General features: G+C 44.5%; 1 protein-coding gene across 1 annotated transcript; it reads left to right on the top strand.

The window, feature by feature from the left end:
* The first annotated feature begins 2,342 nt into the window (after positions 1-2,342).
* Positions 2,343-8,887, top strand: LOC131505265 (pre-mRNA-splicing factor SYF2-like). Its single transcript, XM_058718606.1, has 7 exons — positions 2,343-2,455; positions 2,685-2,798; positions 4,923-5,048; positions 5,745-5,862; positions 6,206-6,296; positions 7,078-7,176; positions 8,459-8,887. The coding sequence occupies exons 1-7, from the start codon at positions 2,429-2,431 to the stop codon at positions 8,622-8,624; spliced, it is 741 nt and encodes a 246-aa protein (XP_058574589.1). The 5' UTR covers positions 2,343-2,428; the 3' UTR covers positions 8,625-8,887.
* Positions 8,888-13,525: the final 4,638 nt, after the last annotated feature.

Genomic DNA, 13,525 nt, shown 5'->3' on the forward strand with positions numbered 1-13,525 from the left:
GATGGAGTTAAATTAAAAGGAGATTTCATGGTTAATCTTGTCAATATCAGAGTATTGTTTCAAAGTTTTTTCCTGTCTATCATAACAATCAAAATCAGGTTCATCTGGCCGTGGAGCACATTGCTAAATTTTTCTCTAATCTGTAGTCTTTGGAAAAACCCAGGAATAGTTTTATGTAATTCTTCAGTTGGCTTAAAAGCTTCTGTTTTTTTTTTTTTCCTGTAGCCTTTTCACTTAGAAAAATCATCCAAATACTATGTGTAGCCTAGTTTTCCCATCCATTCTCTTGCATGGCCACCATTCACAAGCATATAGATAAGTCAATAAAGGTTAGAATAACCAGGTTCACAGATCTAAATAAACTGAATTCCTTAGCAAATCCTAGAGGGTCTTCAAAGGCATTGGCAAGCCCTTGGAAATGGCTTGTAATTCTGCCTTAGTCCAAGGAGAATAACTGATGACGTTTCAGAGCCTCCTTCATTAGGTTTAACTTTAGAAGGAGTTTTGGATGACAGGAGGATCTAGGGGAACCCCTGGGCTGTCATTGTAGAATGGGAGTTCAGCTAGGCTGGGATTTCATATGGGTGGAGAGTGGAGGGAGAAGGTTGAAGACGAGCAACAAGGGTTAGCTCAGAAGACTCCATAAGCTGTCCTAGTTTAGATCCTCGTTGGAAGCGGTTACAGTTAGCTTTAGAAAGTTTAGCGTTATTATAAGGAAGCAAGTTTAGATTATTTAATTCTTGGACACTCCAAATACCAATTTAAATAATGCTTCCCACCCTAGATGCTTGGTTTTGTTTTCATTTTCCAGTTGTGCATGCAAATACATTAATTTTGGAATCTCCAAAGATGCCCAAAGGGGCCATTGTAACAAGTAATTTTCAGTCAGATTGGGCCAACGAGCCAGAAACTTACAAGAAATGGACCCACAAGACTTGAACAAAAACACAGCTGGGCTTCCAGACAGGGGCTGCTCTCCAGCAGCCATCTTTGAAACCAAACACCCCATTGAGTAATGAATCACCACAGAAGAGAGCGTATCTCTGTAAATCAAAGAGATAGAAACTGGCATCAGAAAGACACCTCAACCAAAAATGGGAGGTTGGAAACCAAGAAGATTTGCCACCGGAACTCAGAGCCGGTTGGGGAGAAGGCAGAGCACAATTTGCTCAGGAGGGTACCCTTCCTGAAATCCAACTGCGGCGGTGGTGCAGGAGTCAGAGTGGTTTGTTACTTCCATCCCACACCATTCTGACACCAGAAATGTTAACTGAGAGGGGCGCCTGGGTGGCTCAGTAGGTTAAGTGTCTGACTTCAGCTTAGGTCATGATCACGGCTCCTGAGTTCAGACTCTGTGCTGACAGCTCAGGACCTGGATCCTGCTTCAGATTCTGTGTCTCCCTCTCTGCCCTCGCCGGTCCTTACATACAAAAAAAAAAAAAAAAAAAGTTAACCGAGGAAAATGAGGCAAAATTAAAAAGTACAAAGGCCTTTATTTGGGGTCTCAGAATTGCAATTCGGGCAGCACAGAAAAATGTGTCCCTTGTGTGGGGAAAGCAAGGGATTTTTATGAGAAAGGGGAAGGGGGACAATCACATGACTTGGATAAAAGAAAAAAAAAGTCAATTGGTACTAACAGGCTGAATGGCTTTTGGTTACATTTTGATGGACTGATTTATTGTTGTTCATGAACGAAAACTACTCCTAGTATGCGTTAATTACTCTGTCTTCGTAAAGTCCACACTGACAGTTTTATGGGGCAGACGCCAGTACCCCTGTTGACTTTAGGAACGACTTGCTCCTAAGACAGTTGCTGTTTCTGGCCCAGTCCAAGGGTCTTTCTGCTCAGTTCCAGAGTTCATTAGCTGTTTGTTTTATAAAGGAAAATGGAGCTTCTCTCAAAATGGAGTCTCTCATGTCCAGAAACATTATACAATTCTACACTGGGGGAAAAGGAGAAGGCACAGAAGAGAAAAATATCTCACACTACCCAAGAGAATTAAAATGCTGCCACGTGACAGTACCAAGGGCCTACGTGAGCCAAGGTAGGGGACGCCTGCCTCGCAGGAGGTGACACTGAGGCTAAGCGCCGAATGGGAAACACGTTTCATTCGAGGGAATCGCACGCAATCAGGGCGACCTTCTACCAGGCACCCTTCGCAGCCACTCGCTTCTGAGAGCTTCCGGGCCTCTTCTTCCCGCCTCACTCCTCCCGGCCCTTGCCTCTGCGGCCTTTTGCGGCTGCGCAAGCCCCTACCCAATCGAAAGCTTCCTACTGCTAAAAGGGGCAGGGATTGGTCCCAAGTTCCAGAGACGGCCAGGAAGGGGCGGGGCTCATGGTATGTTTTTAATATGTATCGGCGGGGCGGGACAAAGGCAGACGGAAGTGTTCTGTGTTGTTGCCGGAAGTGGCGAGGGAAAGTTTGTGATGGCGGCTGCAATTTTAGCCGAAAAGGTAAGTTCCGCCGGCTCTGCCCAAGGATTTTTGTGTGGGTAGCCTCTGGGGGACGGCAAAGGCCAGAGGCTGAGGAGATGTCTGGGTGCCGGGCCAGGGAGGCGCAGACACCGAGGTCGGGGTTGGAGTGAGGGCCTGGCCTGGCCGCTCGGGACCGGCGGGGAATCGGCCAGGGTAGTACGGGAAAAGCCGAGCCGACCCCTCCCGCAGCGGGTCTTTCTCGCCGCAGGTGCCGGTGGACAGCGCGGAGGAGGGGGAGCAGCCCCTGGCGACGGCAGCGGAGCTGGCCGCGCAGAAGCGCGAACAGAGGCTTCGCAAATTCCGGGAGCTGCACCTGAAGCGGGTGAGTAGCCCGGGAGGCAACTGAGGCTGGTCACCCCGTGCCCGTTCGTGGAGGTACCGGGAAGCTGCAAAAGCGTGCTTGGCAGATCGTCTGAGTGGAATGAAATATCTATCCCGGTGCTTCTCAACCCTGGCAACAGATCGAAGTCACTTTTGAAAATACACACAACCCTCCTCCCACCCGCTTCTGATTTAACTAATCTGGGCTGGGTTTGGGAGTCTCTATTAACTAACGGCCTCCCTGCTGTGTAACAAACAATTCGTTTTACCTAGGGGATATGTAGAGCTGGGGACCGGAAGAAAAACTCCTCCAGTGTTAGTAAGAGAGCTGGTTGCCTGTTCCTTCAAAGATAATCAGCAAATCTCTGCAAGCCTGTAGTGTCAGTGGCTCTCTAGTTGGTGGGGAACTAGATGATTCAGATACGGCTTTTGCTCTTAAGGAGAGGAGGCAGCTTTATAGCCAGGGCATGCTAACGTGAGGAACAGAGTGCCCTGGGAGTGCCTCCCATAAGAGGTGACACCTAAACTACTGTTGGAAAGATGTGTAAGGTATTACCAGACAAAGAAGCTGGAGGAACAAATGCAAATAAGGAGATTCATATCGGAGCTAAGAGTCCAGCAAACAACTGGCTGCAGTGGGAGCTGAGGAAGGAAAAAGCAGCTCCAGCCTATTTCAACTTAGGGAGCCTGACTGCCAGCTTGGCTGTGGTCTCACAAACCTCCCACATCACTCTGACAGGTGGCCACAGAAATGACCACACATTCCCCTCTTCTACTCACACCAGTGACTGTTAGGACCAGTGACGGCGTTGGTCACCGGCCCCCCCCCTCCCCCCATTAATCCTGTAGAAGAACGTACGACACCTGGTGGTCGAATGCCCTGCCTTTCTGACGGTGTCTAATCCAGAGCACAACCACACTCTCCTGAGCCTTATGCCCCTGCCCCAGTCACCTGACACAAATCTAAATCCTGTAGCTAGCGCCTCTTAACACCCCTTCACTGGAATACCCACAGCGCCCGTGGTTTGCCGTCTCCTTCAGTGCAGCGAACACAACTTTGGCTGCAGGGTGTGCTCTTGGTGTCTTCAACCGGAGGGTGTTGCCAGAGCCAAGGGTACGAGGATGTAAGAGGGATAGTAGTTCCGAGCAGTGCCTCTCTTTGTCCAGAGAACATTAATAAAGGATGAAACACACTGAAGTGTTTACTCGGAGGGACTGTGTAAAATATATGTGGTTGGAAATTAGGAGACCTGGCTTCCTGGACTAACTGCCACCAACCTGTGACCTGAGAAACATCTAGCTTACGTTGTCCTTAAGATGATATGCTTATTATGCTTTGTGCAGTTAGGTTCATTTTTTTTTTTTAAGTCTGTTTTTAAGAGCGCACACGCATGTGCAAGGTGGGGAGGGGCAGAGAGGGAACGCCAAGCAGGCTCCATACTGTCAGTGCAGAGCCTCACGCGGGGCTCGATCCTACGAACCTTGAGATCGAAACTAAGAGTCAGCTGCTCAACTGACTAAGCTATCCAGGGACCCCAGTTAAGTTCATTTTAAATCACACTCTTCATACAGTAATTAAAATGGAAAATACCTTTCCTTTGCCATAATGGAAACTATTAAAATATTTAAAAAAGAGGAGGGGCTTGGAAAAGGTTAGAGATATTAAGATCGGTGCTAAAGCCCTCAGCCCCAAGTTGAGGCTTTTTCCTTGAGTTAATCAGAATTAAAAGAGAATTGAAAGTAGAATATCTTTCTCCTCATATGATGTAATATTATTTCTTGCCATCTAACGTCTCCTTAAGTACGCCTTCTTCACGTTTTGAACCTTGTCCGATCCAACCCTAAGTGCACAGGGGTCACCTGGCTAAACGGAGGCACAGCTGACCTTAAACTCCAGGCCTCTCGAAAAGCAAACCCAGTGCAGCCCAACACATTTCTTGACTGTGCACATACAGACCTAATTAGGCTGTTCCCTCGCTTAAAATCCTTTGGCCGTCTCTTGCTTTTAGGATAACACGGCGTCCCCTTGTTAATGTGACTTACTTGACCTTCTCAAAGTGAGCAAGATTTTGTTTGGATTTATTTTTGTGTCTCAGCTGACGGACTTTTTGTGTCACGGTTTTAGAATGAGGCTCGTAAATTGAATCACCAAGAAGTTGTTGAAGAAGATAAAAGACTCAAGTTACCTGCTAACTGGGAAGCCAGAAAGGCCCGTCTGGAATGGGAACTGCAGGAAGAAGAAAAGAAGAAGGTTAGGATCCACTCTGCTGTCTCCATAAGTTGTTTCTTCAGTTATTCTGTTGAATCAAGACAGTAAGAGCCAGCCTGCTGGAGTCCACGTGGTGGCTCTGCTTTTTACTAGTAGCAACACTTTGGGGAGTTATTGAACCTCTCTGTGCCTCTGTTTTCTGAACTGTAAAATGGGGACTATAATAATTATTTGAGTTAATTACGGATTAAATGAGTCAGTAGGGGCGCCTGGTGGCTCCATCGGTTCAGTGTCCCACTTTGACTCAGGTCATGATCTTGGGGTCTGTGAGTTCGAGCCCCGCGTCGGGCTCTGTGCTGACAGCTCAGAGCCTGGAGCCTGATTCGGGTTCTGTGTCTCCCTCTCTCTCTGCCCCTCCCCCGCTCATGTGCGTGCACGCACGCGCTCTCTCTCTCTCTCTCTCTCTCTCTCAAAAATAAATAAAGATTAAAAATAAAAATAAAAAAAATGATTCAGTGCGTGTAAAACATTTAAAAGGGGGGTCTGACACCTGAGAAACGTTGACTATGTATTTCAAATTGATGCACTCACTTCTTACATACCATAGTAGATGCCCAGATTTGCTTCAAGTATTAATCATTATTTTTTGCTTGATATCTTTTTTCCACGTTGATTTAAAATTGATCAAATAATTGCTTTTGTCATGACTGCAGGAATTAACATTTTCCCCCTTTTTAGGAATGTGCCGCAAGAGGGGAAGACTATGAGAAAGTGAAGCTGCTGGAGATCAGTGCGGAAGACGCGGAAAGATGGGAGAGGAAAAAGAAGAGGAAAAACCCTGACCTGGGGTTCTCAGGTAAAGCTGTTATTTTCTTGAATGGCCCTGTTAGGTAAGCATTACCTTTAGTGTTTCTGGTTTTAAGAAAGGATACGCCCCTTCACGGAATATTCTCCAAGAGGCTCGAACCCGAGAAAAATACAAATAGGTCTCATGAGGGCAGAAGTAAAAAAGGCTGTACTTTAATCACCTGGATTTTTTTTTATTCTTTGTGGTAAAATAAAAGCTTGTATTATCAGCACCTTCAGGACAGAAGCTCTGCTTAGTGTCTTGTGCAAATATTACTAATAATTTTGATATTCTCTGGATCGTAATGACGAAACAGGGAAGTATATTTCTCTGACTCTCCTTTTATCTTTAGATTATGCTGCTGCCCAGTTACGTCAATATCATCGGCTGACCAAACAGATCAAACCTGACATGGAATCGTATGAGAGACTCAGAGAAAAACAGTAAGTTGACAGGAACGATGCAAGCCCTGTTTTCATTCTGAAGGGACATAGGGGTGTGTGTGTGTGTGTGTGTGTGTGTGTGTGTGTGTGTGTGTGTGTGTTGTGTATACATACGCAGACGCATAAAGACAAACACACATGAATGTTTGGGTACCGGTTATCAACATCTGCCTCAGAATACTTTCTGGCCTTCACAGTAACATTTATTGCTCACTCCACAGCAGGTAAACTTACCACCTTGTTATTTTTCCAGCCGGGCGTTGAGTTTAACAACCAGATTATCATAGTTACTCAGATATTTTAGGAGGCCGAATGCCCGGCTGGGTGAGCTTTTTCTGCAGATACTTTAGGCTTTGTGGACGCTCTGGCCTCTGGCACAACCACTCCGCCCCGCTGGTGTGATGTGAAGGCAGCCGTGGGGGAGTCATGAACAAGTGGGCGTGGCTGGGGCCCAGTGAAATGTGTGCCAGACCAGGTGGTATAGTTTGCTGAACCCTTCCCATTAGTGGGAAGAGAAATAACCTGAACCGAGAAGCAAGTCCTTTAACCTCTGGCCCTTGGCTCTTTCATCTGTAGAATGAAGGTGTTGGAGGAGGTGGGTGATGTCTTAGGTCCCTTCCAATTCTAAATTTTCTTTAAAAAAAAAAAAAAAAAAAAAAAGTTGGGATCCCACAGTAAATATATGTATGCATTTTATCGCTCGCCACGAATGGTGGTTCAGTTTGAAATTTGAAAATGTGGAACCGTGTAGTGTCACTCTAAAACTATTCCGTCTTTTCAGTGGAGAAGAGTTTTTCCCAACATCCAACAGTCTTCTTCACGGAACACACGTGCCTTCCACAGAGGAGGTTGATAGGATGGTCACAGATCTGGAAAAGCAGTGAGTACTCAGTACAGCGGCCGGAAGTTTTAAACGTTTAATGACAAAATGGACAGAGGGTGCAGAGAGAGAATTGAAAGGGCGGGTACCGTGCTTGCTCGTTCTGACTCAGCATCTGTAGTGATTTTGGGGACAGACAGCAAGTGTGAGTTGAGTCCGTGCGATTTGGGATGGAGATGCCAACTGTTGCTGAAATTGAGTTGTTATAATCAAAGCAGGAAAAGGTCCAAAGAAAATTACTCTTCTTTGAGGGCTTTTTTTTTTTTTTTTTTATAATTTTTTTTTTTTTTATTTTTTTTTTTATTTTTAACATTTTTTATTTATTTTTGGGACAGAGAGAGACAGAGCATGAACGGGGGAGGGGCAGAGAGAGAGGGAGACACAGAATCGGAAACAGGCTCCAGGCTCCGAGCCATCGGCCCAGAGCCTGACGCGGGGCTCGAACTCACGGACCGCGAGATCGTGACCTGGCTGAAGTCGGACGCTTAACCGACTGCGCCACCCAGGCGCCCCAAAGGGCTTTTATCTTCATAACCAGTTCATTATTCGAAGAAGTACAAATGTTCTGGTAAATGTACCTTTGTTATATTTGTGTTTCTTAATACTGATATGGGTGAATATTAGGCAGAGCGGAATGAATTTATATTTTAGGAGTTAATCTATGTAACATATGTTACATATGTGATATATATATTAAAATTCGGGGCACCTGGCTGGCTCAGTTGGTTAAGCATACGGCTTTGGCTCAGGTCGTGATCTCATAGTTAGTGAGTTCGAGCCCCGCATCGAGCTCTGTGCCGACAGCTCGGAGCCTGGAGCCTGCTTCGAATTCTGTGTCTCCCTCTCTCTCTGCCTCTCCCCTACTCACACTGTGTCTCTGTCTCTCTCCCGCAAAAATAAGCATTAAAAAGAATAGTACATAGTACATATGTATAGTATCTGGTACATTGGTGCTCCATGTTAGCTGTGGTTATTATTAATACAAATATCGTAATTATTTTTTAAAGTAGAATTTCACGTGTCCCGTTGCTGACAATGTATCGCCGCTCTTTTAGAAGAATTCCGAAGACGTGTTTGTATTTATTGAATTTCAGGGTTCATACCCAGGGCTGCGCTGTCAACTAGCAGTTTCAGCCTGATGTTGACGAAAACTGCCCCCAACCCCAAGCCCCAAGCGGGCTATTCTAAGTGTACTGATTCTCTTTATAACTATCTGGCCATGTTTTATTAGGATAAAAAAAGAAGGCAATTTTGAATCCTGTAAATTTTCTTCTTCCACCAGAATCGAAAAACGAGACAAATACAGCCGGAGACGTCCTTATAACGACGATGCAGACATCGACTACATTAATGAAAGGAATGCTAAATTCAACAAGAAAGCAGAAAGATTCTATGGGAAATATACGGCTGAAATTAAACAGAATTTGGAAAGAGGAACAGCGGTCTAATCCCTTCAGGAACTGTTAGGAACTGCTTTTAAAAGCTTGACAATGCTGGCAAATTGAAGTTCTCTTCAAAGTTTTATCAGGAAACCAGCAGTCATTCTACGATGCCTTCCTCATCAGCATTTGGAAATAAATGTTTTTCTTAAACATATACTTCCATGTATATTCCCCTATTTCTGTGCTTGGATAGAAGATGCATTTTAAGATGTAGTGTACTTGGTCTGTAAAAATCTACTTTGTATAAATACTAATTATTTTTCTATGTATTTTAAACGTATATGACTAATCTTTGAAGCGTTTGGGCTTTAGATGATCGGCAGCATACGTAAATGCAGTCATTGTTGCTTTGAATATTGTTATGAATTTGACAAAATCTAGAGCTGGACTCGGCAACCTTTTGAGCTCGTAGACTCCGAAGCTAAGTACAGTGAGGAGGAAGGAAGGTGGCCATGGCTACTGGAGGGCTCTGTCTACCCACGGCTGCTTAGGACCAAGTTCAGGAAGCAGCAGAACTGTCTTCTATGAATATTGACATATACAGTTCCTTTTATAAAAAGCAAATATCCTATGGAATAGAATCCCTACTAAACACTAAAACATTTAAAACAAGTAAGTGTATATATATATATGTATATATATACACACACATATACATACTCGTGTGTACGTGTGTGTGTGTATATATATATATATATATATATATATGCTGAAGTCTGTGCTTTCACTGTATAAACATTAAAAAATTTTTCCTTTATGGGGAATTCACGACAGTCAATAGAAGACAGAATAATACAATGAATCCCGTATACCCAGTGTCTCTCTTCAGGAATCCTCAACTAGCCAGCCTGTTTCCTCTTCATTTCTATCTACTTTCTCCTCCATGAGTCCCATGTGACTTTGAAGCAAATATTAGATGTATAATTCTGTCTGTAAATATTTTAGTACCTGAAAGATAAAGACTGTTGTTATCACAATAGTTTTAAGAAAAGTCCAGAGAGACAGATAGGTATGGCTTTTTCTATGTGTTGAATAAAATGCTGAATACCTAATGAGGGGCATTCTAAATCTGAAAGAGAAAATTTCATAAATATATCAGCATTTGTTTTTAAAGACAATTTAATACCACTGGTGATTATTCCCTTCTAAAATGTATGTAGCCGTTGGGATCCCTGGGTGGCTCAGTTGGTTAAGCGTTCAACTCTTTTGATTTTGGCTCAGGTCATGATCTCATGGTCATGGGATCAAGTCCTGCATCAGGCCCTGTGCTAAGCCTGCCTAAGAGTCTCTGCCCTCCCCTGTGCGTGTGGGGAGCACGTATGCTCTCTTAAAAAAAAAAAAAAAATCATGTAGCACATTCTATTTTTGTACTCGTTTCTGCTTCTAGCATTTGTACAGTTAATCAGGTCTGATCACAGGGCCTTGATACTGCCTCTGAGAATATATTGAACATGTTTCTACTTCCATTTAAACTATCTTGTTTAAGTTTTTGGTCCTGAATATTACAATAGCCAAAAAAAAAAAAAAAGTCAAAACATTGTCAAATGTATTTAAAAGCATAGTTCACTATAAGCCAGCAAAGTTTATTCTAAGAATGCAAGAATAGCTTTGTAGACCTATTAGTTGCCTTTCCAATATCAATTACCTGGTCTTTGTTACGGACCAGAACCCTGATTTTTTTGGTGAATTTGTGGTGAAATTTCTAGCTAACCGTTAGCTTCTCCAGATGGAACTACTGACGGTCAAATGTTAGAGTTCTGGCTAATAAGACGTCATCTAACTTATTCTGAGAAACCTTTTGCTTTCTTGGTAAGGGAATTGCCACTCCCTGCTTCCTCCTCCTTTCTTCCTGCTTGGAACGGAGACAGGAGGCCTGGAGTTGTAGCAGCCATCTTGTGCCATGAGGTAACCCGCAGGAGCACAAAAGTGCTGGAGTGTGGAGCAGAGCTTGAGTCCCTGGTGGCATTGCCGAGTAGCCCTAGGTGCCTACATCTCGTCCTCCTGTTTCTCACCACTGAATAAATGGATGACCGATGGGTGGTTCAATTTCCGGATACCTGATGATGGATATTACATATACAAAAGTCAGTATGCATATATAAACATTTAAGTACCTAGGGATGGAGATGAGAGGCAATAGAATAACCATAAAAATTAGATATTCAGACAGGAACTTAATGAGAAGGAACACGACCTACTGAAGAAAATAAAATCCAATTGAAGGAGTGAACAGGAGACTTCTACTTGCGACCCAGATGGAGTGACAAGAAACGGATTTACCTTGCCACTTGAAACAAATGAAAGGATAGTGGGTATGAAACAAGTTTTCAAAGTAGTGGGAATCAGGCAAGGAAGGCCAGTGGTCCCTAAGGAAATAAGGGTAGCCTTATGATCACCCCAGCCCTACTGTCTTTAGATACTTCCAGGCTGTGGTGTGGGAAGGGAGAACCCCGGTGGAGCCCAGAGACTCCCTTGGTTGAGGAGATTGAGCTGGAAGTCTGGGGAGACCTCAGTGGCGAGAGCTCACAGTACCGAGTACGGGAGAGGAGGGAGCCACACACAGAACTCTGCCCCCTCAAGTGTGAGGCTGAGTACGATCCGCATGTGTGTGAGCTGATGATGGGGGAGAAAAAAGACCACCTGAAAGGAGTGGTGGGAATGGTAACTGGCACTCATGTGTGGCCAGGAACAGCATTTACCCACCAGCTGGAACGGAAAATTTCATAATTCGGGGAGTAGGAGACTAAGGAGGTTTTGTGTCCATAGCGGAGAATAATTAGCTGTAGACTAAATGCTGCTTGGGTCTTGTCTACAAAACAACCTTAAAAATCAAGACATGAAGGAATCAAATGGTTTCCAAATAATTTAAATGCGTTCAGAACAAGGATCAAGAACAACCAGTTATAGGGGTGCCTGGGTGGCTCAGTTGGTTGAGTGTCTGACTCTTGATTTTAGCTCAGGATTGAGCCCCTCATGGGCTCCATGCTGAGTGTGGAGGCTGCTTAAGATTTTCTCTCTCCCTCTGCCTCTCTCCTGCTTGTGCTCTCTCTCTCTAAAATAAATAAAAAAATGAAAAAATGTTAAAAAAGAATAACTTGTTATAAAAAACATAGAAACTCCCAGTACCCAAAAATATCAAATTCACAATGTTTAGCATCTAATCAGAGAAACTAGAAAATTGGACTCAATGGGGGCGCCTGGGTGGCTCAGTCGGTTAAGCGTCCGACTTCAGCTCAGGTCACGATCTCGCGGTTCGCGAGTTCGAGCCCCGTGTCGGGCTCTGGGCTGATGGCTCAGAGCCTGGAGCCTGCTTCGGATTCTGTGTCTCCCTCTCTCTCTGCCCCTCCCCCGTTCATGCTGTGTCTCTCTCTGTCTCAAAAATAAATAAATGTTAAAAAAAAAATTAAAAAGAAAATTGGACTCAATGAATGAGGTGATATAGACGTTTGGATTAGGACACAGATCAAAGTGGTTATTATAACTACTACCGCACATGATAAAAAAAATTAAGTAGAGACATGAATAAAGATGAAAAGTACATGTCCAAGGTGAAAAATACACTGCGGGTTTTACCGCAGATTAGACATCACAGAAGAAGAGATTTGTGAACTTGAAGACAAAGCAGCAGGAACCGTCAAAAATGCGACGTAGAGAGTGAAAAGGTATTAAAAAGCATGAACAGGGGGCGCCTGCGTGGCTCAGACGGTTGAGCATCTGACTTCGGCTCAGACCATGATCTCGTGGTTCAAGAGTTCGAGCCCCACATCGGGCTCACTGCCATCAACCTGTCAGTGCAGAGCCCGCTTCAGATCCTCTGTCCCCCTCTCTCTGCCTCTCCCCTATTGTGTTCTCCCAGAAGAAAAAAAAAACCCAACATTAAAAAGCGTGAACAGGGCATCAGTGAAATGTGTGCCCTGTACATGGAATTTGGAGTTTCCAAAAGGTGGAAACACTGCCTCCCATGAAGACTCTGGATCTGAAGTTTCAGTCTCTCTTTGTTCAAATCTGAGTGTACATGAAAGGCGTTCTAAAAGACATGTTAGCACCGTGCTGAGGCTTTCCCCTCGACATGGTCACCAGGTTGCAAAAGGATTGAAAAGGGCCCATGTCACCCGTGCTCACCTGTGGGACACATCTCCCCCTTTGGGGAATGCTCTGCCAGCAGACAGAGCCATGAGAAACTGGGAGATACTGGCAACATCTCACCTGGCTGAAACCTGTGTGTACACGTGTGTGTGTATGTGTGTGTGTGATAGGTTGGGAGGGGTAGGTGTGTGTTTCTTCAGCTGGAAGTGGCCCCTCGGGGAGAGATGCGTCAAATACCCAACAATCTCAGAAATACAGTCTGGAATGTATGGAATCTTTCATACATCGTTTATCACATACGTGTAATGGTTAAATGTAAAACCTGTAATCTATACCGGAAGTTTTACAAAATCCTGTCTTGGCATTTCTCATTCTTTTAATATGACAGAGGCCCTGGAATAAGGGCTGGTCTAGACCTCTCTGGTTGCTTAGAGGCCGGTGTGCACAGGCACGGAAAGCAGGGACAGTTAAACAGAGCCTCTGAGATCACAGCAGCTGTTTAGTGCGCCCCCTTGTGAGGTTTGAGGAGCATAGCTTCGAGTCAGTTTTGTATTAAAAAAAACTTTTTTAAAAGTTTATTTATTTATTTTGACCTGCTTCAGATTCTTTGTCTCCCTCTCTCTCTGATCCTCCCCCGTTCATGCTTTGTTTCTGTCTCAAAAATAAATAAACGTTAAAAAAAATTAAAAAAAAAAAAAAGGGGCGCCTGGGTGGCTCAGTCGGTTAAGTGTCCGACTTCGGCTCAGGTCATGATCTCGCGGTTTGTGAGTTCAAGCCCTGCGTCCGGCTCTGTGCTGACAGCTCAGAGCCCGGAGCCTGTT

Source organism: Neofelis nebulosa, chromosome 2 (genome assembly GCF_028018385.1).
Source record: "Neofelis nebulosa isolate mNeoNeb1 chromosome 2, mNeoNeb1.pri, whole genome shotgun sequence".
NCBI classification, from domain to species: Eukaryota; Metazoa; Chordata; class Mammalia; order Carnivora; family Felidae; genus Neofelis; species Neofelis nebulosa.